This window comes from Pelophylax lessonae (genome assembly GCF_965119305.1).
Source record: "Pelophylax lessonae genome assembly, chromosome: 5".
Classification (NCBI taxonomy): Eukaryota; Metazoa; Chordata; class Amphibia; order Anura; family Ranidae; genus Pelophylax; species Pelophylax lessonae.
In genome coordinates, this window is record NC_138772.1 from 333,194,978 (window position 1) to 333,219,673 (window position 24,696).

General features: G+C 44.6%; 1 protein-coding gene across 1 annotated transcript in view; it reads left to right on the top strand.

Annotated features, from left to right (window-relative positions):
* Nucleotides 1–24,696, top strand: part of LOC309557101 (N-acetyllactosaminide beta-1,6-N-acetylglucosaminyl-transferase-like) — a 145,400-nt gene that overhangs the window by 92,925 nt on the left and 27,779 nt on the right. Inside the window, exon 2 of the mRNA XM_082259722.1 lies at nucleotides 12,929–13,018. Coding sequence (XP_082115848.1) covers nucleotides 12,929–13,018 — 90 coding nt within the window. The remainder of the gene's footprint in view (nucleotides 1–12,928; nucleotides 13,019–24,696) is intronic.

The following is a 24,696-nucleotide window of genomic DNA, read 5'->3' on the forward strand; positions in this document are numbered from 1 at the left end:
ACACCAACAGCACGTAGCTTGTGGCTTTGAGCATTTATTTAGTCATTAAATTAGTCATATAATTCCTACATGTCCCCTATTGTATTTATCTTCCCATTATCAACACAACACAAAAGATGGAATTTTCATGACTATTTGTAATTGCAGAGTAATGAATTTAGTAATGGCATTGGAGGAGTCAAAAGAAGTAAATAATTCTAGAACATCACCCAGTTGTCTCTTCTCTGTTAGGCGTATACATTCTATAAGTGTCTTATGGACAATTCTTCCAGGTATACTTGCATACAGTTTTAAAAAAAACTCAACAAGTAGGTTGTTCCAAAAATCCTGGAGAACTAACCACAGATCTTCTGTGGATGTAGGCTGCCTCAAATCCTTCTGTCTCTTCATGTAATCCCAGACAGACTTGATGATGTTGAGATCAGGGCTTTGTGAGGGCCAAACCATCACTTCCAGGACTCCATGTTCTTCTTTACGCTGAAGATAGTTCTTAAAGTGGAATTCTGCACCCCCCTCCAAAAATGAAAAGTCAGCAGCGACACATACTGTCGCTGCTGACTTTTAATATTAGGACACTTACCTGTCCTGGAATCCAGCAATGTCGGGACCCCAGCCGATGTTTCTATTGGATGTCGAGTGCTGCCGCCTCCATTGCCGGTAAGGGAACCCGGCAGTGAAGCCTTGTAGCTTCACAGCCGGTTCCCTACTGAACATGTGCGGTGCACTCTCATACTGGCACAGCAGCAGGGGAAGTAGGAGGGAGGAGGAGGGGGCCAAACTTCAACGAAAGTGAGGACAAAAACAGGTACCTGCTCCCCCTCCCCCTGAAAGGTGTCAATTGTGGCACCGGAGATAAGATAAGCTAATCAGATAAGCGTAATGTAACTCCCCTTTAATGACATTGTCAGGAACGCACTAGTCATTCCTCTGTGACACTGCAGAGGCGCAATAGAGTGCACATGCGTGAACGCGTGTCTTCCCGTTTAGCGGCGAATGGGCGATGCGCATGCAATAGCCATTGCGATTGGCACCCAAATGGCCTATTTAAGGGTAGCAAGTTCATTCATGCTTTGCTGTCTTGTTTGCAGCTTCCCCTGTGCTCCTGATCCTGAAACCTGCTGTATCCTGATTTATTCTTGATTGACCTCCTGCCTTGCCTCTCACCTCGCTTGTCTGCTGCTCGTGCTGACCTTGTTCTGTGACCATTCTCCTGCATTACCCTTGTCTGCTTATCCACCATCAGATCTGGACTTGTTCACCCCTGGTGGGGCGACCCTGAGGACCGCAACCTGGTGCTATACACACAGCAAAATCCATCCTCACCATCAGAGGCTCTGGTGAAAACCAGTTGGCACTTAGATTCCGCACCTCTGGCTAGCCTGTATCTACTACCAAGGTGACTTGTCTGTGTTCCGCTCTCTGGTCCATACGAGGCTACCCTCTGCACGTCAGGCTTGCCGCCAGAACCCTGACAGATATTGGCTATATGTTTGGGGTCATTGTTTTTCTGCACAACAAATTTGGGCCAATCACACACCTCCCTAATGATATGGCATGATGGATAAGAATCCTACCTGGCAGAGCTGCATGGGAAACGAGGGAGGGCAGGGGAGCACACAGGAGCCCAAGGGCAAAAGAAAAGAGAAGAAGCTAGATAAGAGGGGTAGCAGGGGCAGCACAGAGAAGAACTGATGCTTCTCATCTTCTCCCTCCCACAGGCATTCAGTGGCTGCAGGAGGAAAATGGAGAGGATCAGTTCCTTTATGCTGCCCCTGCTGCCCCTCCTATTCAGGTGTACAGGGGGGGGGCTGCACAGGCCCCCTTGAGCATGGGGCCAGCTTGCAACTGTGACTCCTGTAGTTGCACCTCTGCTACACAGACGATGTGGCAGTCAGTGACCAAAGGACCTGGAGAGGACTGCATGGAAGAATTCTCCGTATCCACCCTGCTCTAGCATAAATTTTTTATGCTCCTCTAATTTGGCAAACTAAAGATATCTTAAGTAGTGAGCAGGTCACTGGCCAGGCTGTGTAGTTAATAGCTCTAAAGTGCAACTGGCTGTTCACATATGGCTGGCAGGTGTAGTAAAAGCTGGATGTTGGCAGAAGTCAATAAGCTTACTACTTATGATACCACAAGGGAAAAATTGAGGATTATGTCTTTCCTGAGTATAGAATAGAACAATCATTCTCCATTAGAGTTTTTAGAACCCTGAGCATTCCACCACATTTTTCTAGGGGTTCCTTGAGCTGTAGCTGATTGACCTGTTTGAAGGTGCCTGCATAGTTCCAGGGCCAGCCACCACTGTAAGTGGCATTTTTCCCCACTTACCCCGATTAAATGGTTTTAGCAGGGGTTCCATAAGGCTTGAGAATTGTTTCAAGGGTTCCTCTAGGGCAGTGATGGCGAACCCTGGCACCCCTGGTGTTTGGAACTACATTTCCCATGATGCTCATGCACTTTGCATGTTCCAAAACATCTGGGGTGCCAAGGTTCGCCATCGCTGCTCTAGGGTAAAAAATTTGAGAACGGCTAGGCTAGAAAAAGGGGGTCCAGTTTCCCATCCCGTCATCATTCAAGGGATGGAAGCAACACAGGGTCAAGATACTAATTTATGTCACATGACATTCGGCAAAGTGATACTAACTGGCCACTAGATTGCGCATACTCAAAGATGAAGAGAGGAATAGAAAAATATGGTTCTGCATACATGACACTGAGTACATCATGTTAAAAAACAGGCAGAAGGCTGTAATTGATTGACACACAATTAAAAGTTATTCCTGGTTGTTGAGAAGAATGTTTTATTTTTAATTATGCAATTTATGAATAATTCCACTCAGCACTCAAATATCATTATTGTGTGGCATCCAGTAAATGCAGGCACTTAACAGTCTGTCACTAATAATTGCTGCTTCTGTAATGCTTCTTCCTAATGGTCCTGTTTTTTGTTTTGTTTTTTAAATAATACTTTGTATACGGATAAAATATGTTATAAATATATGAATTACATGACCTATAATATCATTCAAGAATCCTAACCACTTGCAGACCCCCCACCGTACATATACTGCGGCAGGGAGGCCGCTCTGCGACAGATCACGTACCTAGTACATCATCTGATACTTCTGGATCTGGGGCTCGCGCGCCACCAGCCACCCACTATTGCTGTAAGTCTACACAGCTTGAGCCAAGCAGCGGGTACCGCAGACTCAATGTTTGCCGCCACCTGCCGATTACACACGGTAGAGGCAGAATGACAAGGCAGATTGTTGTTCTGTCAGAAGGGAAGGCATCAATCCTGTGTTTCTGCTAAGCAGTAGCAGGAACACAGATCTCTGCCTTCAACTAGTCAAAGCACCTCCCCTACTGTATGTAAGCACTTCCTAGGCTCACAGTTAAAGTGGAGTTCCGGCCTCGGGGGTCAATTTGAGCTAAAAATACCCCTGTGACAGTCAGGGCTAGTACATTCCATAATGGATAGCCTCTGAACTGTCCCGGGTCGCACTTACCTGTAAGAAGAAATACTTACCTAGAAAATTTCTTCTCCAGCGCTGCCATCTCAGGTGTGGGCAGCTGAAGCCGCAGCGTCCCTCTTCGTGTCCTCTTTGTGACGTCGGAGTCCCACAATGCACTGCACCGGCCCCGCTCGTCACTTCCGGTGCAGGCGCAGCATCCCTTCACAGCTTCTGGGCATAGCCAGAAGCTGTTTAGCAGTGAATGCCGTGCCCGCACTGGAAGTGACGAGTGGGGCCGGTGCAGGCGCATTGATTCCTGGGAGCGATGACGTTCAGCGCAAACCGGAAGTGACGGCACGGGCCACGGCTGCAGAGGGATGAAGTGGAAGGAAGGTGAGTATATTTTCTTCAATAATAAGGTAAGTGACCAAAAAAAAAAAATCGCCAGTATCCATTTCTTTTTCAGGTTCCCTTTAGCAAGCGGATGGCCCAAAATCGATTTTGAGGCCGGAACTCCGCTTTAAATCTATGATCGCCCCTGATGTTAATCCCTTCCCTGCCAGTGTCATTAGTACTGTGACAGTGCATATTTTTTTTTTAGCCCTGATCACTGTAATAATGTCACTGATCCCCAAAAAGTGTCAGCTAAGTGATCGCTGGCCGGGAAGGGAGAAAGGCAGGCGGCTAATGTAAACAAGCCGCCTGTCATTCTCCCCTGTGTAAAAATGGAGATCAGACGGTTCTACTATGTAGGACCGTTGATCTCTATTCTTACACCAGTAGCCATGTCCAATCACAGTTAGAAACACACCCCTAGGACACACTTAACCCCTCCCTCTCCAATACAGTTAACTCCTTCCCTGCCAGTGTAATTTTTACAGTAACAGTGCATATGTATAGCACTGATTACTGCAGTAATGTCACTGGTAACCCCAAAAATGTCAGTCAAGGGTCCGATCTGTCCGCCGCAATGTCGCAGTCCCGCAAAAAAAAATCGCAGATCGCCGCCATTACTCTTTAAAAAAAAACAACAAAAATGACAAAAATATTTCCCTTTGTTAGTAAACGCAATAACTTTTGCGCAAACCAATCAAAATACGCTTTTTGTAATTTTTTTTTTACCAAACATATGTAGCATAAAACACGACCGCACAATTGTCCGTTAAAGTCACGCAGTGCCGAATCGCAAAATACCCCCTGGTCAGGAAGGGGGTAAAATCTTCCGGGGCTTAAGTGGTTAAAGTAACGCAGTGGCGTATCGCAAAAAATGGCCTGGTTAGCAAGGGGGTAAAACCTTCCAGAGCTTAAGTGGTTATTTTATAGTAAATAGATTTCATTTGCTCATGTTTGCAGTTATAAAACTGAAGAAACAGGAAAAGGGAGTAAAGTTGCTAGTATAAAACAAGATGTGAAACCTTATGCAGATGTGTTGTATATCTGTAGTGAGGACACTGAGCCCTATAAAACCAAGCTGAAAAAAACTAGGATAGCCAAATGTTTATAAATATTTGGGTCAGCGTTTCTGAGACATTGCGTTCATATTTCATGGAAGACATCATTATACTGCTGAGATTTCCAGTATCGCACTTCAATTTGGGTAAACAGATTCATCTCCAGGGCCCAGTTTCTTATTGAGAAGACAGCTGATTTATTCCAGTTCTTTCTTTGGTAACATAATTCATGTTATTAGATTATTCTTTATTAAATTTAAAGGGAATTTAAAGTTTTAACCACTTAAGCCCCGGAAGATTTTACCCCCTTCCTGACCAGGGGGTATTTTGCGATTCGGCACTGCGTGATTTTAACGGACAATTGCGCGGTCGTGCGATGCTGTACCTAAACGATTTTGGCGTCCTTTTTTTCCCACAAACAGAGCTTTCTTTTGGTGGTATTTGATCACCTGTGCGATTTTTTGATCATGCGCTATAAACAAAAAAAAAGCGACAATTTTGCAAAAATAACAATATTTTTCAAATTTTTTTATATGAAATTCCCCCCAAAAAATGTAAAAATCAAAATTTTTTAACATTTTCGGCCAATTTGTTTTATGCTACCTATGTTTGGTAAAAAAAATTAAAAAAAGCGTATTTTGATTGGTTTCCGCAAAAGTTATTGCGTTTACTAACTAAGGGAAAGATTTTTGTCATTTTTATTGTTTTTTTTTTTTTTTAACAAATAATGGCGATTTTTTTTTTTTTTTTGCGGTACTGCGACATTGAGGCGGACAGATCGGACCCTTGACTGACATTTTTTACACTTTTGGGGGTACCAGTGACATTACTACAGTGATCAGTGCTATACATATGCACTGTTACTGCAACTTTATTGGAGAGGGAAGGGTTAAGTGTGTCCCTAGGGGCGTGTTTCTTACTGTGATTGGATGTGGCTTTGTGTGTAACAGCACAGATCAACGGTCCTACATAGCAGGGCCGAGTGATCTGTGCTTTTACACAGGGGAGAGTGACAGGTGGCTTTGTTTACATTAGCCGCCTGCCTTTCTCCCTCTCTACTTGACGATCGCGAGTGACCGGCGGACACCGGGTCCGCCGGTCACACGCGCTGGCTTCTAATGCAGTAACGCGCCCCTTATTCGCTCCCAGGCTAGTGACGTACCGGTACGTCACTTTGCCTGGGAGGGGCTGACCGCCGCCGTATATAGTCGGGGGCGGTCGGCAAGTGGTTAAGAAGTGGATTGTTCCACCGGTGGTGGACCCTCCGGTTTCCAGATTAACCAGTGCGTATTTAATCGGACAATGCCACGGTAATAGCTTATGTCAGTCACTAGGGGGGCACAAGAAGTGTTCTGGCGGCTCTGGAGGTAGCCGACATTCTAAGGTGGGCAGAACAGTTAGTTCTAGCCCCCTCCGCCATGCAAATTCCTGGGGTGGAAAACTGGCAGGCGGATTACCTTAGCTGGCAGACGTTGGACCGAGGGAAGTGGTCTCTTCATCCGGAGGTGTTTTCATCAGTCGTGTCTCCGGTGGGGCATCCCCAAGGTGGATCTGTTGGCTTTCCGGCTCAACGGAAAGGTGCAGAGGTTTGTGGCTTTATGGAGGGATCTGGGTTCTATAAGACCCCAAATGCCTCCTCTGCGCTTGAAAGTATTCAAACCCCAAAATCACCTTTAAGACTCCAGTAAGCAGGAAGTGATGTTAAGACATAGTTTTCGGCTTACTAGATCCGAGACCCAATCAAAGCCGACTCCGGCTTTGTTCGGGTCTCCGGCCAGCCGGCAGATGTGTCGGCTGGTCGCTCGGGTCTCCCGGAGGAACAGGAGACCCAGGCAGAGCAGCGGGAGGGAGGGGGAATGTCCCCTCCCACTGCTTGTAATAACAGCCAGGCGCCTGATTAGCCACATCAGTTGTTATTATGAGAAAGTACAACCCCTTGAAGCCGAAGGCCGCATTTTTGCGTTACGTTGGCGTGAAGGGGTTTAATTGAGGCTGTCATACGAGAAGAACAGGGGTTACCATCGCTGGCCTCCTCAATATAAAAAAAAAAGTTTCCAGTGGGATCAAGTAGATTACATAGTTGGTAATCAGGAAACCCCAAATTGGATTGCTGAACTCCCTACTAATAGGTGGTTCACTTTTTTCACAATAGTTTATTTACACATCACTTTCAGGTGTTGTCAAAAAGAGACAGAAATGCAAAAAATGTACTTGTCTCTCATCATTTGTATCTTCAGTTCTGATGACATTTTGCAGTTGATTTACTAAAGGCAAAAAGACTGTGCACTTTGAAAAGTGCAGTTGTACTCTGCAATTGCAGTTGCTCCAGAGCTTAGTAAATGAGCAGAAGCTCTGCTGACTTCCACCATCCAATCATGTGCAAGCAAAAATTCTTGTTTTTTTTTTTTTTTTTTTTTTTTTTGCACGTGATTGGGTACTGTTTGCAAAGTGAGGCTTTACCTCATTTACTAAGCTCTGAAACAACTGCCCTTACAGAGGGCAACTGCACTTTGCAAAGTGCACAGCCTATTTGCCTTTAGTAAATCAACCCCTTTGTTTCAACCACTGGATGTAAATGGGTGGTGTTTAGCTAGTACATACATTTTTGTGGCATCGCTATGGGAAACATGAAAAGTATTCGCTATCATATTTGCTATTTTTTTTTTTTTCGGTTTCCCCCTTTAAGTAGAAATTGGAAGATTTCAAATTTCCATGTTAAATATTTGTAAAATATATATTAAAATGATTGGCTAAATGAAGTTATATGCGAGGATAATAAATCCTTTGTTGCATTAGTTCGGGAAAACATCATTTGGTAATTAAATTTCACAAATGTGCGTGGGAAGAGGTTCACCTGCATTGTCATATCACCTTTACCAAGTACAAAAAGATTCTATTTTAAGAATTTGGAACAATTAGAAAATGTACACAAGCTCTGGATGTACAATAAGTTGGTGTTTAGCTAGGATGTAAATTTCACACAGAGCGAAGTCCTCTTTCATTGCAGACTCCACTTATAATTGTAGGTTTAGAAAATGTAATCCTATTTTGCATGGTATAGCTATTATTTAGCTTGGAGGCACTGAAAAAAAGGGTTAGCCATTATATTTCCTTGAAATTGTTAATTTTTTTTTTTTTTTACTGGATTCCCCCTTTTAAGTTGGAATCAGATCATTTCACATTTCTATCTTGGATATTTGTAGGGCTTCTTATTTTTAAAATGATTGGCTAAATGAAGTAATATGCGAGGATAATAAATCTTTTGTTGCATCAGTTTGGGAAACCAGGATTTAGGTAATTATATTTCACAAATGTGCGTGGGAAGAGATCATTTGGTTCACCTGTTTTGTCATATCACCTTTACCAAGTACAAGAAGAGCTTCTATTTTAAGAATATGGAACAATTAGAAAATGTACACAAATGGATGAGATTGCAGTAAGGCAATATTTTAGATATGTGAGTCATACAAGCTCAGATGCCTCAATAATTATTTTCTGGCACTGAACACCATAGTTACAACTGACTGGCAAACATATTGTCCTTTTGTAAATCTTTGGAAATTCATCCTCCACTGAATTGTAAAAGTGTCCAGAACTGCTGCAGTAGATCACCCATCCCATTGCTTTGCTTTAAGCTTGGGTATAAGGCCCCTTTCACACAGGCGGACCATTCAGATCCGCCTGTCCGTTTTTTTTTGGCGGATCTAAACGGTCCCCCCATGCGGCTCGATCCCCCGCTGAGAAAAACGGAATCCGTCTGACGGAGGGATAGTGTGAAAGGGGCCTAAGGAACACTTGTTCCTACTTTGTTCTCTATATATTCCTATTAAGGATTCATTAGGGACAGGTGAAAATAATTGTGTCTAATACTTTTTCTGTGCAGCTACTGCTGAACAGTTACTCCCATAACACAGACAGTAGAGGGGAAGATATAATGGTATGTAATTTGCAAAATTAAGAATATAGCAAAGATCATAGGCAGCATGGAGGTTGGGTTGATAGAACTTTTACCTTGCATTGGGTTCCTAGCTGTGATCCCTTCTAAAGATACCATCTACATGCAGTTATCGTGTCCTTCCACTGGTTTCTTTGTACTTTAAACCACAAACAAACACAGGGGCGCATGGGCCTAGTGCATTATCCTTTGATTGGTTTATTTGAAAGAAGAAAGATTAAAAATACTCACAAACGAGTTCTTGGTTAAAAGCCTATCACATAAGGAACGCAGTCCTCAGTCGTGTGATCCGAGGGTAAGTTGTCCCTTGAATTCGTAATGGCTAACGCGTTTCGAAGCTTAGCCTCTTTCTCAGAGCCTCTGAGGAAGAGGCTAAGCCTCGAAACGCGTTTCCGGACTTCCCTGGTCGTTAAAGGGCAAGCAAGGTTGCAGCATTATCCTGGGTTGCCGAGTCCACAGCTCCAGAAACAGTAGAAAGACCCTAATAAGGTAGACTAGTTACTACACCTCTCTGAGCCCAGGGAACTGGTGCTTTGCACCAAAAAACTCTTTTTTCTTTGTACTTTACCTGGGTTCTATGCAACTTTGCCCTACAGTATGCATGAATGATTTTAATAGGGATTAGATTGTAAACTTCTTTGAGGACAAGGTCGATTATAAATGTTTCTAAGGTGTCTGTAAAGTGCTAAGATGAAAATGTCCGCTCGATGCCAATAAAGGAAAAAAAATAATAATTGTTTCAACATACAATCATATAAACTCAACAGGATAACATTTTTATAGAAATACAATTAAAAGGAGAGAAAGTGTTTAGATCTAAGTCAGGTTTAGCAAGAACACTGGGGAGTGTGCTGGGGACAGGTGGGCGTTTGCCCCCCTAGGCCAATATACATGAATAGGTTGGGCTGGTGGCCCTGAGTAGAGATACTTTACTATTTAGACAATGTTCACAGCAAGACCTTCAGTCAGTAACACATGCTAGGCATTACATATTTACCTGATCCCTGTTCAGACCTGAAATAACTACAACCGGCAGTACAGATTTCCTTTGCGGCTCTGAGATATCATATGACTAAATGCCAAGGAAGCTGATGCTGGAAAATGTTAAAAGGTAGATTACAATAATCCATATCCTTTAGGAACACCTACCATTTACCATGCCTACAAATTACCATGTCACCATGTTGCATTTTCATTTTGCAAGGTACACTTTCTTTAGCCCACACAAATCTGTCCCTAGCATTACAGGTCTAGTTGTTTGTGCTTGTCTCCTAGACCGAAGGATCCCAGCCCTCCCCTGCAAGTAAGAGTACTACAAAGTGGAGGGCAAAAACATATTTTTCTGTTTTAAATAGAATGTGGAAGGGTCAGAACGAAGCCATGTTTGTTTTGTAATTGCTGTGTCACCACATGGCAGATTCACCTTAATATTGAGTCCGGTGACCCTTCTCTCCACCACAGAAGGTGATAGAAAATCCAATATTTTTGAGTTGTCTCGAGAACAGGAAGTGCACAAGGCAAGATCCTTAAAGACATGAATGAGCAAGTTTGGGGTGGAGAAACTTGACGTGACTGACCTCAACCCGATAGAACACCTTTGAGATGAATTAGAGCAGAGACTGCGCACCAGGCCTTCTCATCAACATCAGTGCCTGACCTCACAAATGCGCTTCTGGAAGAATGGTCAAACATTCCCATAGACACACTACTAAACTTTGTGGACAACCTTCCCAAAAGAGTTGAAGCGGTTATAGCTGCAAAGGGTGGATCTACTCAATATTGAAGCCTACGGACTAAGACTAGGATGCCATTCAATTTCATGTGCGTGTATAGGCAGGCTTCCCAATACTTTTGACAATACAGTGTATATGGGAGCTGTTTTACCTGCCAGTGGGTGTGTTTCTGTCCATTCAGGTCCTGAAGTTTAAACAGCTGGCCTGGCACACAGCACGGCCCGGTAAATGAGACAATGTTCTCAGTTAGAGTTATAGACAGCATTTATTGATGTCCTCTCTCTACTCCCAGCCTGCTGATTTAACGGTTATGAAATAGCAGGAGACTGATGAGGTCATCAGTCAGGTCATCTTTCTGCTTATTCTACTTTCTTACCTTATGTGCATGGTCTATGTTAGGACATGTGCATGCAGCAGAACCTGATTAGCCCCTAGTGAAATCCAGAGTTGTATAAAGTACTCGAAACCCATACTTGAGTAAAAGTACAAGTGCTCGATCAAAAAGTGACTTGAGTAGAAGTGGAAGTGCTTGATCAAAAAGTTACTTGAGTAGAAGTACTAAAGTATTCAACATTTTTTGTACTTAAGTATTGCAAGTAGTTTTTTTTAAAAATGTTGCTACTCAAGTACTGAAAGTAAAAGTACCAGTAGTTTTGAAAAAAAAATTGCTACTCTAGTACTGAAAGTAAAAGTACAAGTACTGTGTTATGTAGTTATTAAAGAAAGAAGTCAAAAGTTCAAACATCATATTGTTTTTTATTATTTCAAATGCAGCTTTTATTTATACATACAGTAGCATTTATTTTCGTATGCGCTGATAATACACATGTTTTGAGCTTCATGAGACCTGCCACCTACTGTTCTGGCAGTGGTAATTTTTATAATAGTAACGAGTAACTATGCAGCACAAAAAAAAAAATATCAGAGTAGAAGTATTGAAATCATCAAAAAAATGTAGTGAAGTAAAAGTGGAAGTAGGAGAAAAAAATTCTACTCTAGGAAAGTACAGATACCGCCTTTCGGTACTTAAGTACAGTAGTGAAGTAGATCTACTTAGTTACTATACATCTCTGGTGAAATCCCTTCTCTCTCTCTGTTTGAGATCTACTGGCATAGGATTACAGGATAAGAGTTGGGTACTTACACAAAAACCATGTAATTTTGAATGGAATAACAACTGCATTCACTTCATAGCTATACAACATTCATAGGCAGCTCATAGAAAAACACTATGGTAATCCAAAGAGGATGCAGATACAGTAGGCGATGGATGAAAGCTTGGTTTATTGGTTAAAATCAGGAACACAAAGTACATACCACACTGGGTCCCGAGTCAGGCAGGGGCACTGTCCAGGATGGAAAGGCCGGATTAGGAATGATAATGTGCCAATTGCCACGATGTGTTGGAAAGAATGGCTGTGGGAGAGCCTCGCCGGAACCAGCCAGCGCAAGAGACTTGATAAAGCGCATGTGCACAAAACGCATAGTCACGGCAACAGGGGATGCTTGCGTTACACACTGATTTCTGCTAGGTGAGCGGTTCTTCTTCCGGATACCGCACAAGGGCTCTGTGCGCCGCAGTGACGGCCTATCTTCGTGCCGGCTGGTTCCAGCGAGGCTATTCCACAGCCATTCTTTCCAGCACATCGTGGCAATTGGCACATTATCATCCCCAATCCGGCCTTTCCATCCAGGACAGAGCCCCTGCCTGACTTTGGGCCCGGTGTGGTATGCACTTTGTGTTCCTGATTTTAACCAATAAACCAAGCTTACATCCATCGTCTATTGTATCTGCAACCTCCTTGGATTACCATAGTGTTTTTCTATGTGCTGCCTATGAACTTTGCATACCTTTCCAGCACCTCATCCCATGCTTTTTTGGCTGGCAGCAAGAAGACACTAATTGTGGCCCATCAGATAGCAATTGTACCTTTTGTTTCTCTCATACACAAGTTACCCAGGGAGCACCTTTAAACTGGTGGTCAGGTTAAAAAAATAATAAAAGTTAAAGAGTTTTATGATTTTATTTGCAAAGACTGTCAATGAGTGATTACTGTTTGAGTCACTATTGAATACTAAGGTTAGCTGGTGAAGATGCCAAGTATGAGCTGAAATAACTACTGAGCTATTGCTTACCATTTACATTTTATAATTAAATTAAGCTAAATATTGCTTATTTTTCTCTCTTATAATTTATGAAATGTTGTTATACAAGGAACGTATAATGAATAATAAAAGGTCATTCGCAAACATCTATTACACTCATGCTGGAAGCACTTCTGCCAATCTGCTTTTGAACTGATCGATTTAATGTAATGTTTTCAATTTTAGATGTACCGGGATCGATGCCAGATGCGCAATGGGAAGGTGACCTCAGAGCAATTAAGTGGAGAGACATGAATGATCATGGCGGTTGTCATGGTAACTTTTTCCTTTCTTTTTTCCTTTCTTTTCATTACTACTTTAGCATCTGATCTATGAAATAAGTATGATAGTGCATCAAATGATATAATAAAATATAAATGATTTCACCCACCCACTCCAGAAGGCAGGGGGTGGGGATCTGATGTCACACACCGCACAGCTCAGAAAGGAGAGCTTAGTGTACTCTGAGACCTGAGAGGGGGGAACAAACTATCTTTACTTAGTCTCATGGGGAAACATGCACAACTGGGGCTGTCAATCACCAGCTGTGCGCTGGAGTAGGGGCAGGGCCGTCTCCTGGAATCACTTGGTGTGGTAATAGACTAATAATATATATAAGTTGCGCTAAAGGATAATCAAAACATATATAATGAAATATATCAAACAGTGAAAATAAATAAATGAATTGATAGTCCAAAAAAGTCAGTGAATCAATCAAATATTGAAAACGTGACTTGGGGGTTACCGTGTAGATGAAACGCTTACCAGAAACCGGTAAAATTCGTGCCAAATGATAACAGCGACTCCAGATGTTCGGCAGGGGCTAAACACGATAGACCTCACAATCTCAAAAACTATCCCCTCAGTGTAGTAGTTGTATGTGTAGTTGTATGTGAAAATAAAAATATAAACGCCATAGCGTAAAACCAAAATACCAATTGATGAAATAGCACTCTATGTAAATAAAGATCACCGAGCCTCCAGTGATAAAAAAGTGCTCATATAAAATGTGAATACTGTATATAGGTGTGAGAAAGGTGAAAACTCCACCACCGAAGCAAACCTATAAGGTACTTCTTACCAAGAATAAGAGAAGTGACAGCTTAAATGGTAGATCCAGACACCTCCACCGATAGGAATGCAGCTTACCAGAAAACCAACTTTGAAGCTCATATATAATCCACAAAGGGTCCCAACCATGCAAGCACTGTGTGGTCAATAGCAACTCAAAATACCCTTACCAGATAGAGGTATAAGTGAGCAGAGATGATAACAAGCTGATGTAAAGGATCGATGACCAGATCTCCTGTAACAGCCACTGGGGACTCGAGATGTTGTGGAGGGATTTCAACCATAAAATACAAAAGGGGACGCCATAGCATAAAATCCCACAAACATGTATTTAATAAAAGAGTAACACTTACAAACAGACAGGTGTACAATCGCCAAAGGAGAAAAGTAGCAGCCGCCAGCCGGACGGCTCCGCTCACCTGTACTTCCTGGACGCTTGGTGAGGGTGACGTCAGCGCGCCGTGACCCGACGCGTTTCGTCAGAGATGACATTATCAAAGGTAATAGACTGTCTGAAGTGACTCATGCAGATAACAGAGGAATGACAGAGCAGACAGAAATCACACTTGGTGCTTTGGGTTGAGTCAAGTGCACACTATATAAGGATATGCTTTGTTCATCTTTTTCATTTCAGGGGTTTACACCAACTTTAAGCTGGCCATATACAGTTAGATTTATTTCATATCACATAAGTACAGAAATTATAAAAAATCCTTATTCAGAGCATTCTTGCCATCATGGCATCAATTACATTTGTTTGAAAGCTCTTAAAATTTCATCCAGATCTTCTATTTGAATAGAATCCTAGACATATTAACAGTTTTTATTGCAATATTTACTGTATTTCCTGAGCGAAAGCCATATTCACATTTGAAATTACTCTTGTTTGAGAAAAATTTCCCATCCTGCTCCTTTTACTTTTCTAATTTCGCTGGTGAAGAAAATGAATGCTGATTTGACCCCACTAATCATTAGAAAATCTAACAAACTTTCCTGAAAATTAAACTTTTGAAGCTAAATGGTGTATGGCCATTTTTAGGGGACAAAGCAATCAATGGGGAAGGACTTTACCAGATGATTGTCATTGTTTTCCTTGAGATACACAAGTGCCCAAGTACGCCTCTGATCTAAATGTGGTTGAAATGTACATACATAGCCTGTTGCCATCTTGGGTAGAGTACCATCTGTGTTTTTGTAGCTTTTGGTAAATACTTGTCCTATGAAAGAACATGTGACCTCCTCCAAGGATGCAGTGCTGAGGCCTGAGTATTTCGGTTTGAACACTGTCAACTGGCCAAAAGTAGGAAATCATTTCCGCCTTCAAGGTGGAGCTCCAGCCTCCCCACAAAAACATTTAAAGTCAGCAGCTACAAATACTGTAGCTGCTTTCTTTTATTATTAGGACACTTATTTGTTCAGGGATCCTGTGATGTCGGCACCCCAGCTAATTTTTTGATCGGCTCTCAGGTGCTGCCGCCGCCATTCCTTGTAAGGGAAACTGGCAGTGGAGCCTTGCTGCGCATGTGTGAAGCTCGCTACGTTTTGTAAATGGCCAGGCGGCAGAGGAAGGAGAAGGGGCCTGGACTTCCCAGGCAACCGCGCCATGGCGAGGTCACCCGTAAGTGGTCAAAAACAGGTACCCTCTCCCCCCCGAAAGGGGCCAAATGTGGCCACGGGGGGAGAAAGCAAACAAGTGGAGCTTCCTCTTTTGGGTGGAGCTCTGCTTTAAATTCAACCCTATGTAGCATGGAGCTTACACAGTGTTAACACTTAGGCCCCTTTCACACATGGGAGTCCGTCGGCAGACTCCGTTTTTCTCAGCAGGGATTGATCCGCCGATCCCCCGCTGAGCAGGCAGATGGCAGCTCTGTCTCTGCGCTGTGTGCGGAGACAGAGCTGTCAGGTCCCCGCTCTTCTCTATGGGGGAATCGGATGGGAACAGACCGCCTGGCCGTTCTCATCCGATCCGATCTGCTGGATGGATGGAAAATAGGGTTTCCATCCGTCCAGATTTGACGGACTGGATCGGATCGGATGTCAGCGGACATGTCTCCGCTGGCATCTGATGCCCCATAGAGATACATGGGGCATCCATTCAGATCCGCCTGAAAAACTGACAGGCGGATCTGAATGGTCCGCTAGTGTGAAAAGGGCCTTAGCTTTCTGGCAAAGATATGAAGAAAAGTGCAGGGAAGGGGAGTATCAGCCGGTGTTGGGTTTTTCTTACAGATGTACCCGTTACTTTAACAATGCTGTAGCAATGAAACTTTAAAGGGGTATGCCAATCTGTGGAAATAGGATTAAACAGGAAATAAATGTTTAATCCAATAGCATTAGTCTCTGCTCTTTCATACAGTATTAGTGGAGGATAAATGTTACTAATTGATGTTGTCCATTATCCATATGGTTGTTGTCCATAATCTATGTTGTCCATCCAAAACTGTTTTGGTTTTGGATAGAGTGAAGAATGACCAGTTCTACTGTTCTGGGTCATTGTTACGGTCACCATACATATTACAATCTGATCATACAAACTCTGAATAACCAACTTTAGATTTATCAAAATTTGTAATATGAGGACCTTGCATTATAAAATTGTTGGTAGATCCAGTGCTTTTTTTCAGCGGGAACGCGGGGGAACGCAGTTCTGGCACCTCCAGCACTGAATGTATGTAATGGCAAGGAGTGCTTGGTTGTGCTACACTGTCTATTGATTCTGGCTGCTGAGGAACCTATTGTTTCTGGAGGGGATCTATTCCTGCAGGAGGATTTATTGCTGCTGGGGAGATCTAGTGTGGCTGCTGGGGGATCTATTGTCTCTGGAAGAGATCTTGTTTTGCAGGGGGGTCTATTATTGCTGGGGTGTGTCTTATGTTGCTGAGGGGTCAATTGTTGGTGGGAGGGATCTACTGTTTAGGCAGCAGTCTATTGAAGCTGGCTGATGGGAGATCTGTTGTTGCTGCTGAGGGCCCATTGTTTCCGGCTGGATCTATTGTTCCTGGGTATCTATTGTTGTTGGCTGCATGGGATCTATTTTACTGCTTTTTTGTTATCATTAACAAATTCCATACAAATTACTTAGTATTACAAATGTTACTTTGTTCTGTATTTTCTAAAAGGGATGGTACTGGGAGGTGGGTAGTGGGTGGAACCAAGGAACAGTTCACGGAGGTAGGTAGGGGTGGAGACAAGGGGTAAGTCCAAAAGTTCCTGCACCTATTCTCTGAGAAAAAAAAGCCCTGGGTAGATCTAAGGGAGGTTATAACGTGTATGGTGGGCCAATAGGGATTTCTTCTTACTTACTGTCATCATGGCGAAAATGTTAACAGACAGGGAATAAGAGAAAGTTATAGAGGAAATCTGTAACGGGGTCTCATGCAGAAATAAGAATACTTTTTTAGAATAAGTAGAGTAAGGGAAATCTAGAACCCTGTCAGCTTTTGATTGCAGTCTCCTTCCCAGTTGTAGATTTTCCCTTGTTTCCTGTCTTTTTCTATTGGTTGTCCCCATGACAATAAGTGAGAGTAAACGACCCTAGCAAAGAGCTAATAGGCAGTAAAATCCTAACGCTTGCTCACTCTATACAAACTAATAATAAAAAAAATTTGGCTGCACTTTTATCATTTAAATTTTCCTGTTCCTCTAAAAACTCTTTAGGGACTACTTGTAATAAATGTTATATTAATATTTTATGAAATCATATGTTTTTGTGTGGAATTTTCTCTTGCATCATACGTATTTATTAAAGAAGTAAGCAGTAGAAGATAAATAATAAGGGAAAAATAATTCAGTTTATGCTCTGCAAAATCTTTTGTTTTATCTCCATAGCAGTTTAGACATCAAGGGAACATTAAAGTATTCCTTTGTGAGAGACCCTACAGATGTGTTTATAGTATGCTAGCGTCTGGGGAATAAGACCTGCATGAGTCACTTTATGCAGTCTGCAGGCGAAAACATTTATCTCGGTGCAGTGCAAACACAGTTATGTTATGCCAACACAAAACTCTATACCTGCAAAATAAGTTTTAATTGATTACCCACCCAAAACCTATAATTAAAAAGCTGAAAACCTTCTCATGGGTGTATGGTGTTTAAAACAAACAGGTGTAGCGCTAGTGCTGAAAGATAGGAGAACTGCGCAGTCCTTTAAAAAGACAGACAGTCCAAATCTGTATGATGTAGATTCAAGCAGGAAAAAGCAGGGTGCTCCTCAGGTCACTTCAAACTTAAATCACCATGCGTGAAGAGAACCACCACCACAATATAAGTTGGCCTCTTACCAAAATGATTTGACCCCCATGACAGAGATCAAATACAGCCTGTATGATATCCACCGGTTACCAAGTATCAACACGTTCACTGATCGCTTCACTCCCAATCATAAGATGTCACATGTAAAGGAAGGGGACAGCTCCCATAGCGTGATATTGTACAGTCAACTTTATTAAATGAAAGGTAACAAGTGGCAACTCACATTTCGTAGCATAAGATCAGGCATGTAGGGCTAGCATGGACCGGAGCTTCCCTGGAAATTGTTTCCTGCCAACAAAATGGCCACAACGTCTCCCTCGTGGACTCAGCGTAACGCACCGCAGGCTCCTCCTATGCGTTTCGTCAGATGCTGACATCGTCAGGGGATGTGGCCTGCGGTGAACGTCCATCATTTATACGCTGAGAAAAGGAGGGAAAGGCAGAGCCACGGGCGGGTCCCAATCCCGGAAGTCAAGCACTTAGCTTGTAACCATCCGGAACAGGAACATCAAGACTTCACAATGCGGTCCATGTGCGTGTCACCGCACGGAACCGGAACTAAACTAAATGAGAAAAAACCCCGAATGTCTGTGTGTAGTATGCGGCTCCCACGTATATCAGCGCGCAGAACCAAAAATTACCGCACAGCATAAAACAGACATTACTATTTCATATTTGACAGTGGGGTAATAAAAGAGAAAACTTGTATAAGCCCAAAAGAGCTAAATGTGCCAACATATACAGATGGTCACACTGAGCCACAGGAAACTAGGGCGCCATCTTGCGGCAGAAAGCAAATAAACAGGGAACTCCAACCATATCTCAGAAAAAACACAAAAAATAATAACAAAAAATACACATAGTTAAAATACCATAAACAATATATAAAAATTCATATTCATAAAAAAAGCGGGCTAAAAGAGTAAAATAAATACATATGTCCATATAAATATAAACACATATATCTATATATAAATACATATATTTTACCATATGATATACTCACGGATGTGCAGTATGGTGTTACCTTTAACTAAAAAAGAGTTAACACAACTCAAAAAGTGATGCAATTCGCATATAACAGTGATATATACAACTCAAGGTGATAAAAATTATCCAGTGCTGATACACATGAAAAAACTTCCCACAAGGTGTATACTGATATAAAAAATTGAATTAAATATATATAAAAATATACAAATATATAGATTATATAAAAAATTATAAATATATAGTGAAAGTCCAATCCAAAAAGCCAACACAAAAATGAATGGAATGTCCCTCCACCTGGTGAAATTCCTCCTTACCCGGCGGATAAAAGGTAAGTGCGGTGAGTAAATTCTCGCTGGTATAACCTGTATACCCTGATGTAATCCACCTCCAAACGTGCACAAACACTGGTGCAAAAAGACAAATCACGCCTCTTACCAGATTTGGTAAAAAAACAGGCTCAACAATGGCTGATAAAGATCTGAAGCCGGAGCGTAGTTCCCTTCTCCCTCTGATGATGGCGAGTCACTCTCTATTACAGCGGTGTTTCTCCGATTCACATAAAATGTATGAAAGAGGCTAATGGTGCATTACCTTTGATTAAGTTTATTTTCATAAAGATTTACACTTACATGTACACGGTGAACAGTAGCCCCCGTTCACACTAAGGCGTTCACACTAAGGCAACCTGTGAGGCGACCTGGTCGCCTCACAGGTCGCCGCAGGTCGCCTCCCATAGGGAAGCTGCGGACCCGTTCTAATAGGAGCGACACAAGTCGCTCCGACTTAGAAAAAGGGTCCGGAGCTTCTTTGGGGCGACCAGGAGGCGACCGCCATAGACTTCAATGTTATGAAGTCCGTGGCGGCCGCTCCGAGGTCGCGGCGCGCTGCTCGCACCGCGATCTCGGAGGTCGCCCCGGGAAGTAGCGTCGCGTGTATGTGAACCGGCGCTTAGGCGATGAATAGACACTCTGAGCAGAGAAATTTCTAAAGCAGCTCGGGTCCGGCTGCAGCACGGACCACGAGTGACGTCGTGACGGCACGTCTCCCCTGCTGACGAGTTTCCTCCAATAGGGCTTCAACTGAGAGTGGGAGATGCACCGCTGTAATAGAGAGTGACTCGCCATCATCAGAGGGAGAAGGGAACTACGCTCACTAAGAAATTAACAAAAAGCTTAGTTTAAAAATAAATCAGTATTAAATATATCAAATGTAATTGCTAATACCTGTAAAGTAAAAAAAAAAAAAAAGAGCCTTGGATGCAGATTCCGTCTAAACAATGTGAAAGATAGTGTCTTTGACTCTCCCTACACTATATTATTGCTCAAAAAAAATACTGATGTTCTATAAGGATTTATTGGGGGCTGTAAAACTGTAGTAAAACAGTTATTTGATATTAATAGTTTATTTTGAATTGCTCTTCTGAAACTGTTTTTTAGTCATGTGACTGGCACAGCACCAACCAGGGCTGGTCAGACACATACTCTGTAGAGAGCATACACCAGCAGGGTAATAGAAGCATCCTCCCAAAGATCTTTCCTTGCAGATGTCACAGAAGAGGGGAAAGATCATGTGACCACACAACAGTGCTGCAGGAATAGGGTACTTAGTGGATTTATAAAAAATAAAAATAAAAAACAGTAGCATTATATATATATATGATTTTTGTGAATGAATTATGACAATTTACACTCCTCTGTGTAGTATTACTTTAAGATAGTTATGATCATGCATTACCAGAATAACACTTTACTACTAATCCTGCATCTCAACTTTTCCTAATCTCTTTTGTTTTGGACTAAAGACTGGATTCCTGTCAAGTCCTGCTTATCCACACTGTCTTATTTCAACACTGATTTTACTTACCCCACCTATTTTATTTGGCAAGCTTTTATTATTGATGCAACTGGAGCACAGTTATGGTATCCTGTAACCCAAGAAGATTCAACATGTCCTGCTTTTATTAGAAAAATCATATACAGTATGTAAATTGCTTGTCATTAACTTATTGGGTATGTAATTAAAAGATGAAGACTTACCTTTTTTTAATTATTCTATTTGCAGGGCCTTCTCTTTATCTTTGATTAGCTCAGGCTATGATATATGTAAAGACACAGGGGAAAGGAAAGCTCAATTTTTTTTCTACATAGTATCCCTCTGTTAAACTAAAATACTGAGAAAGTTATCTTTCATCATGCATGAGCTGACTTTCAGTGCCGGTTCACACCATAGCGTGTGTGGCGATCGCATGTAATATCGGAGCGCACTGCTCCTTCATTACATGCGATCGGATGTGCAGTGCGAATTCAGCCATACACTTTGTATGGCTAAATTCGCACTGCACCCGCACAAAACTCGCACATGACCCTTTTTTTCAGCCGCATCAGGATCGGATCGCACAGTGGTTCACACTTGTGCGATCCGATCCTGTGCGAACTGTCAGATCGCACTGCGATATGTGATCAAACTGGGGGTGTCGTTAACATTTCATTGACACCCCCAGTGTATCGCATATGGCAGTGTGAACTGCCAGATGTGCGTTTACGATGCGGGAACAGGCTGCGAATTTGCAGCCTTCCCGCATCGCACAAGTGTGACCCGGCACTTATAGTTTAAAAAAAATAAATAAATACAGTGGTGCGCTCCTCCAAATGGTGAACAATATCATATACAATAATTACTGACGTAAAATATCTAATCAATCGGGGGGCGTGGTCTGGACATGGCCGGCTGAGGACGTCTTTTTGCTGAGCTCCGTGCCTTTCCTCCCCAGCCCGACTGAAATCAGCCTTGGCAGTGAGATATGCGGACGCCCAAGAAGAGGAAAACTAAGGGGACCTCTGGAGGAGCCGGGACATCGACGAAGTCGCGTCCCTCGGGGGAGATTCAGCGCTTTTTTGCGGCTTCCCAGCCCTCTTCTCCCGTGGGCAATATGGCGGCGGTGGAGAGCCCTGGGCCGTCTGGCGGGAATGACATGGCGGCCTCCCCTGCGTCCTCTGCAGATACAGCTCTGACCACTCCAGCAGCCTTCCGCCCACTGCCGACCGGCATGGCTCCATCGCTGGGCATGGATGAGGAATTGCGGACTATCTTACGCTCTCTGCCTAGCACACGGGACATTGAATCTATTGTCGGCCGCCTGGAGGCCGCGCACCGGCGGGAGATGCAACAAGTGCGGAAGGAGGTGCAACAGGTGGCGGACAGGGTGTCCTCCGGAGAAGCGGCGTTGTCCGCTATGGATGCTCGCCTTCTGGCTGTGGAGCGGACCCAGGCTGCACACAGGGACACTGCCATGGCCATGCAACTTCACATGGAGGACATGGAGGACCGCAGTCGGCGGAACAATGTCCGCCTTAAAGGGATTCCTGAAGCTACAGGACTGGAGGACTTGGCGGCATCCGTGACGGCGATCCTTGGCACTCTGTTGGGTGATTCTCTCCCCCCGAACCTGGAGTTCGATCGAATCCACCGGGCCCTGGGCCCCCGGTCACCGGATCCGGAACGCCCACGGGACGTTGTATGCCGTTTCCACCGATATTCGCACCGGGAACTGGTGATACGGAAGGCCTGGGAGGCGCGCACAGTGGACTTTGACGGTGCACAGATCCGGATCCTCCCGGACCTCTCGAGGGCCACATTGTACCGGAGGGCGCTGCTTCGCCCTGTCCTGGACCTGACTCGCAGGGAGGGAGCCACCTACCGATGGGGATACCCGCTAGCCTTGACTGTCCGGAAGTCTAACACCTCGTTCACCTTACGCTCCCCCTCGGATTTACCAGCCCTCTTTGCCTTCTTGGGGGTGCAGCCGGTGCAGGTCCCGGACTGGCTGGTATCTCCTCCCGCGCCCGTCGGATCGCCGGGGCAGGAGCCCCGCTGGCGGTGATGCACCTCTTCCTCCTCGACCACAGCGACAGCGGCAGCGCTCGAGTGCCTCGGAGGCTCCCAGGGAGGACTGAGCTTCTTCCACTACGGAACGGTGAGCTGTGTGAGCACTTTCCCCCCCCCCCCCCCCGTTTTGGCCCCTGTCCCCTCCTTCCCTTCCACGTGCTGCTGGTGCCCGACCTGCATTGACTTCCCACTGCCCCACTGGTGCTGTGTACTGGCCCCCCTCTTCGGATTATCCACGAGGCGTTTCTTGCCCGAGCGCCCACACTGCCCCACCGCCTCATGGTGGCTTCCCCTACCATGAACTGACGGAGCCCTGTGGCCTGTGGTGCGCTCCGCGGACCGGTTGTAACGGGAGCCTGGGGGTATCCCATCCCCCTCATCTGGACTGTTCTCCTGCTGCCTGCTCTGGCCCGCCTGCTGCCTCGTGACCCTAGGCTGAGGTCCTCTGTGGGGGGGGGTTCCCGTGGGATCCCGGGACCCCTCCACCTGCGGTGGATACTGTCTCTGATGGACGGGGGGGGCGGCGGGTGGGGGAGCTGGGTGCTGGGATGGTGTCCGGGGTCCGCACGGCGGCCGCGGGCTGCGCCGTATTACTCAGGGTTCCTGGCTATGGGGGGAATGTGGAAGTATGCTTTAATCGGCTAGGCGGGGTGGGGTGTGTGGGGGGGGCGGGGGGAGATGGTGGACTTTGGTGGACGATGGGTTTCTACGTGTCTGTGGTTTGTGGGGGGGGGCGGGGGGATGTTATTGTTCATGCTCCTTATAATGCACTTAGAGTTTACATTTAAGTTTTGTTTTTTGTGGTTTTTTTTTTTTTCCCCTTTTTTTTTTTTTTGCTGCTGATTTGAATGTCTGCGGTCCTGGAGCGGCCCTCTGGGATGCCTTGCTTCGGGGCTGTCTCCGGTGGTCTCTCCATGTGCTGTTTATCAGAGGCCTCCCTGACGGCCCCCTTGACTGTTTTACTGCCTCTGTCTCCCTCTCCACGTTGCCATCTCCTGGTGTTGGGCTGGGTGGGGGCCGGAGACAGCGGTTCGAACCGTGCCTGATCTACCCACTTCCCCACATAGGCCTGCACTTGTGTGCCCCTACGGGTCTCTAAGTGCCTGGTGGCTTAGCTGCCTTTAGCTAGAGGGGGGTGGTTCTTATCCCGACCCCTCTCTCTTTTCATTTCCTCTCTTTCTCTTTTCTGTCTGTCTCCCGTTGCCTTTTCCTATTGTTGGACCCTTCTCCTCCCTGACCCCCCCCCCCCGCTCCCTTGGTGTTGTTCCCTCCTTCCCTCTCCCCTTGCCATGGACGAGCTCAATGTGGTCTCCCTTAATGCCAAGGGGCTCAATGTACCGGAGAAGCGCAAGGTCCTTTTGAACGACCTGTATCGCCGGCGAGCTGATATCGCGTTTCTCCAGGAAACGCACTTTCGTACGGACCGTATTCAGAGACTGACTAATAGATTCTACCCCAATTCATATCACTCCACGCATGCGGCTGCCAAGTCGAGGGGGGTATCCATTCTTGTGGCTGCTAGGATGCCCTGGACCTGCCAGGACTCCCTGCTGGACCCCAATGGTCGCTACGTGTTCTTGCGAGGTACTGTTGGGGAGACTGTGGTGACGCTCGCGAGCGTCTATGCACCGAACGACGGACAGGACGTGTTCATCGCCCGGGTCCTCAAACGACTGGCCTCCTTTCAGATGGGACAGTTGATCTTGGGCGGTGACTTCAACGTCCCGCTGTCCCCGGGGTTAGACACCTCCTCC